Here is a 3,937-nt window from a genome sequence, read left to right on the forward strand (position 1 = left end):
TTCCACATATCCTAACACCCCCAATGCCTTTCATCCAGGAAAGCCCAAGCCAAAGCCAGGGCTGCTCTTTTTGGGAGACTCAGAAATGTTTGGCTATATCTTTCTTATTTCTTTTTATTTTCAGCATGTGACTGAAATAGTAGGAGGCTCTATCTAAAACACAACAGCTTCACTGGCCACATCACAGGCAAGGGGGAAGGAGCAAAACAACGAGCAGGTTCTCTTCTCCAGGCCCTGGAGCAGGAGCCAGGGATGGGGCAGCAGGTGCCCATGGAACTGGAGTGTGGTGGGCATGACCCAGCTCTGCTCCCAGCCCCGACCACCCCCTGTGCCCACAGCAACAGCCACAGCCTGGCAGAGGCACAGCCCCCCCATGACCAGCCTCCAGAGCTGTGACTGCACATGCTTCAGCTCTCCAAGGTCTCTCCTTTCACAAACAGAAAGAAGTAAATAAAGGATGGACCTAAAAACAAGAGGAAAAAGGCCCAGTCCCAGCCCAGAGGCAGCTGCTGCAAACCTGTGCTCACTAAGAGCTGTGTGCAGGCACCAGCCTGGAATGTGGAGCTGGAGCATGAACCAGAGCATGTCCAAGGGGCTCTGTCCTCCTGGGAAAGCAGCTCTGCTCTCAGCCCAGCTGACAGCTTCCAAAGATCTGGGGCATGTGGGGGTTTGCTTGTCTTAATTGCTTGTGCAGACTTAATTCTCCACGTGGCCTCCAGTCGGGCTGGAACGAACCCGACCCACTTCACCAGCCTTTGTGTCACCTTGCCAAAAACGTTGGCCCTGGGGGGAGCTGGCAGCTCCACAGGGCTCCCCGGGCACAGCCCTGCAGGCACTCACCCCTTTCCCTCCAGATTTCTGGTCAAATGGCACCATGGTGATGCGCTTGGACTCCCTCTGGTAGGTGCAGTAGTGCTTCACCCAGGAAGTCCCAAAGTGACCTAGGAAGCCAACACCAGTTGTGTTTTTATCAGGCACTCAGAGCAGTTCCCCCTCCCAGGGTGAACCTGGCTCCCCCACTCCCACCTGAACATCCCACCCATCCCTCTCCTTCCTGGATTTCACAGCCTGCTGAATTGACCTTCATGCCCCAGGTCCCACTAAACCACCTTCCTTGGGTGCCCCACACCTCCCTGCCTGGCAGGCAGCTCCACCACCCCGACACCTACGTTTCTCCTGCACGTAGAGATAACCCTCCATTGTGTAAGGGCTGATGTTCTTGTGCTCATGAGGGTTCTCCTTCATCTTCTTCATCAAAGACTCAACCTCTGACCTCGTGCCTTCAAAACGATTTCTTGTCTGCAAATTAGAAGGGAAACTGAATGGAAAACTGCAAATCACAAGCAAGGTGCCCTGCAATGCACGGGCCCAGCATGGCCTCCTCTGCAGCGAGGGGGCACCACGCAGAGGTGGGACCCCAGAGACACCACAGCCTGTGTGGGAAATGGGGCCAGTGGAGCCCACTGGCAGCCACAGGACAGGTTTCCTTCCTGTGCCTGGATTTAAGCTGAAAGAAAAATAATGTGCCAATTGGCAAGTTGTTTGTATGATGAGTTTTGTGAAAAAGTTGTTTCAGAAGAATGAAACCAGTCTGAAGGGGTAGAATCATAGAATCATTAAGGTTGGAGAAGACCTCTGAGATCATCAAGTCCAACCATCACCCAGAACCACCAGGATCACTAAACCACATCCTGAAGCACCACACCTACATGTCTTTTGAAGCCCTCCAGGGATGGTGACCCCACCACCACCCTGGGCAGCCCGGTCTAATGCCTCACCAAAAGGCATTGGAAGAAGTCTACCAAGTGGTAGAAAAAGAGTCATTTTAGAACCCGAGAGGACAGCAAAGCTGCAATGCCAACGTGACAAAGCCCTGCATGCACATCTGACGGGTGGGCACCAAAGACTGGGACAGCAAAAAGTGCTGCACTTCACACCAACAGCACCCCAAAACCCTCACAGGCCTGTCCAAAGCTCTCACTGAAGCCATGGGGCACACAAGACGCTGGGGAAGCTGGGCCCCTGCCTCAGCTGTGCCACAGGGAAGGAGCTGCCACCAGGGCTGTGTCCTCCAGGGAGCATTAGTTACAAGAAGTCTGCTTTCAGTGGCACAGTTTGCATGCTGGCACAGAGCAGCAGGACAGCACCACCCCTGTCAGGATGCAGCAGGGAGGGTTACTTTGCCCCACAGCAGCACCACGGCGACGGGCACGGGGCACACTTACGTTCTGGATGCTGATTGTCAGCTCTGTCTTGAAATCACTGAAGTCCTTGGCAAGCTCATAGCCGTGGTGGTAGAAGGTGAAAAGCCCCTGCAGGAAGGCCAGCAGCTGCAGTGGGGTAAAATGAGTTGGTGGTCAGCAGAGAGCCAGTGGTCAGTAGAGAGCCACAGCCATGCTCAGCAGCCGCTGGCAGGGTTCGGTGCCAGCCCCTGGAAGATGCTTCACTCCACGTTTCACTTCCAAAACCTCCTCCAAATGGACTCTGAAGCAGAGCCTGTGTTCTTCCCCCAAAGCCAGGGCAAGCCCCTGCCCCAGGAGCCCTCGCTCCTGCTGTCCCCCTGTCCCTGTGTCACCCAAGCACCAGGAGCAGGGCCGGGAGGTGTCGGCAGCACCAGCCCCACGCTGAACCTCAGGAAAAAACTCTGCAGGGAGCTGGGAGGTCTGAAACTTCCCAGAGGGGCTTTGAAGGACTCTGCACCTGAGCAAAAGTGATCTCAGAAAATTCTTCTTTTTTTTACCCCCTATTTCTGTCACTCTGCACTCTTTTCTCCTCTGTGAACATCACAGGTTTATTGTGTTTTTTTTCCCCAATAAAGCCTATTTTTCCTTTCACAGAATCACACAGCCACACAGAATGGTGGGGTTGGAAGGGACCTCTGGGGATCATCTCATCCAACCCCTGCTCCAGCAGCTCACCCACAGCAGGGTGGGTTCCGCTTGGTGCCGGTTTCCCCTTGTCCTGTCACTGGGCATCACTGACAAGAGTCTGACCCCAGCCTCTTGCCCCCCATCCTCTAGTGTTTGATCAACACTTCCACTGCCAGTGGGCCCTGCAGTCCAGCCCACCAGGACAGAGATGCCCACACAATAACACATTAGATGTTTCCAGCACACATACAGCTGCTGAGCTAATGGCTCTGTGCCCCAGGGCTCACACAGGGGCTTTCTCCCCCCAAATCTCCCTCTGAGGGAGGGGCTGTGAGGTGAGGCTGGACCCCCCAGCCACCCCGCTGCACACGTGCACCCCCACTGCCCCAAGCCCCTGCTCCTCCCCACAATCTTCCAGCTTTTTGCAGCCTGAGGCAGCTTGAGCAGTCACTTACAGGTTCCACGAACTCAAACATCTTCCTCTCCTGCACCTCTTGCACCTTGAAGACATACTCCAGGGAGACTTCGTAGAAGTGCTGCCGGACCAGGTCCACCTGGCTGTCTGCCTGCAGGCACCAGGGAGGTGAAAGAGGAAACACCAAGTTACTAGTGACCAGGAGCACTTGGCCTCACAACCAGAGGACATCTGGGTCTAACGGGAACACGTCCGTGCAGAACAAATCCAGCTTCAGACCCCAGTCCAGGGCCAGACAGATGGCACAGCTCTTTCTTCAGCTGAGAAATGACTCATGTTCTCACCTCCCTGACAGCTGTGTAGAAAGTCACGCATTAGAAGAGAGAAAAACAAGAAGTCTGTGACAATAAAAGGCAATTCTCTGCTTTCTGGAAAGCACCACAGTGGGAGACAGCCCGGAGTGCCCCGGGGCTGAGCAGGGCAGGCCGTGCACCCACCCCCCTCTCCATGAGCGTGGCCCTTCAGTGGGTCAGATCTCCTCTGCTCTGCAGGTAAAACCCAAGTGAGCAAAACCAGGGATATGTCCCAATCCCTGTGAGTGAAAATAACCTTGTCACACGCCTGGAGCAGTGTTCTGCCAGTGACCAGGCCC

The 3,937-nt window shown here is 55.0% G+C and overlaps 1 protein-coding gene across 1 annotated transcript in view; it reads right to left on the reverse strand.

Moving 5' to 3' along the window:
- Window positions 1–3,436, reverse strand: part of LOC103773466 (rho GTPase-activating protein 26) — a gene marked incomplete at both ends in the record, with an annotated part of 4,434 nt that extends 998 nt beyond the window's left edge. The window contains 4 exons of the mRNA XM_008940833.1: window positions 841–941; window positions 1,170–1,299; window positions 2,226–2,330; window positions 3,326–3,436. Coding sequence (XP_008939081.1) covers window positions 841–941; window positions 1,170–1,299; window positions 2,226–2,330; window positions 3,326–3,436 — 447 coding nt within the window. The remainder of the gene's footprint in view (window positions 1–840; window positions 942–1,169; window positions 1,300–2,225; window positions 2,331–3,325) is intronic.
- Between the last annotated feature and the right edge of the window lie 501 nt (window positions 3,437–3,937).

This window comes from Merops nubicus, unplaced genomic scaffold, assembly GCF_000691845.1.
Source record: "Merops nubicus isolate BGI_N331 unplaced genomic scaffold, ASM69184v1 scaffold8205, whole genome shotgun sequence".
NCBI lineage: Eukaryota > Metazoa > Chordata > Aves > Coraciiformes > Meropidae > Merops > Merops nubicus.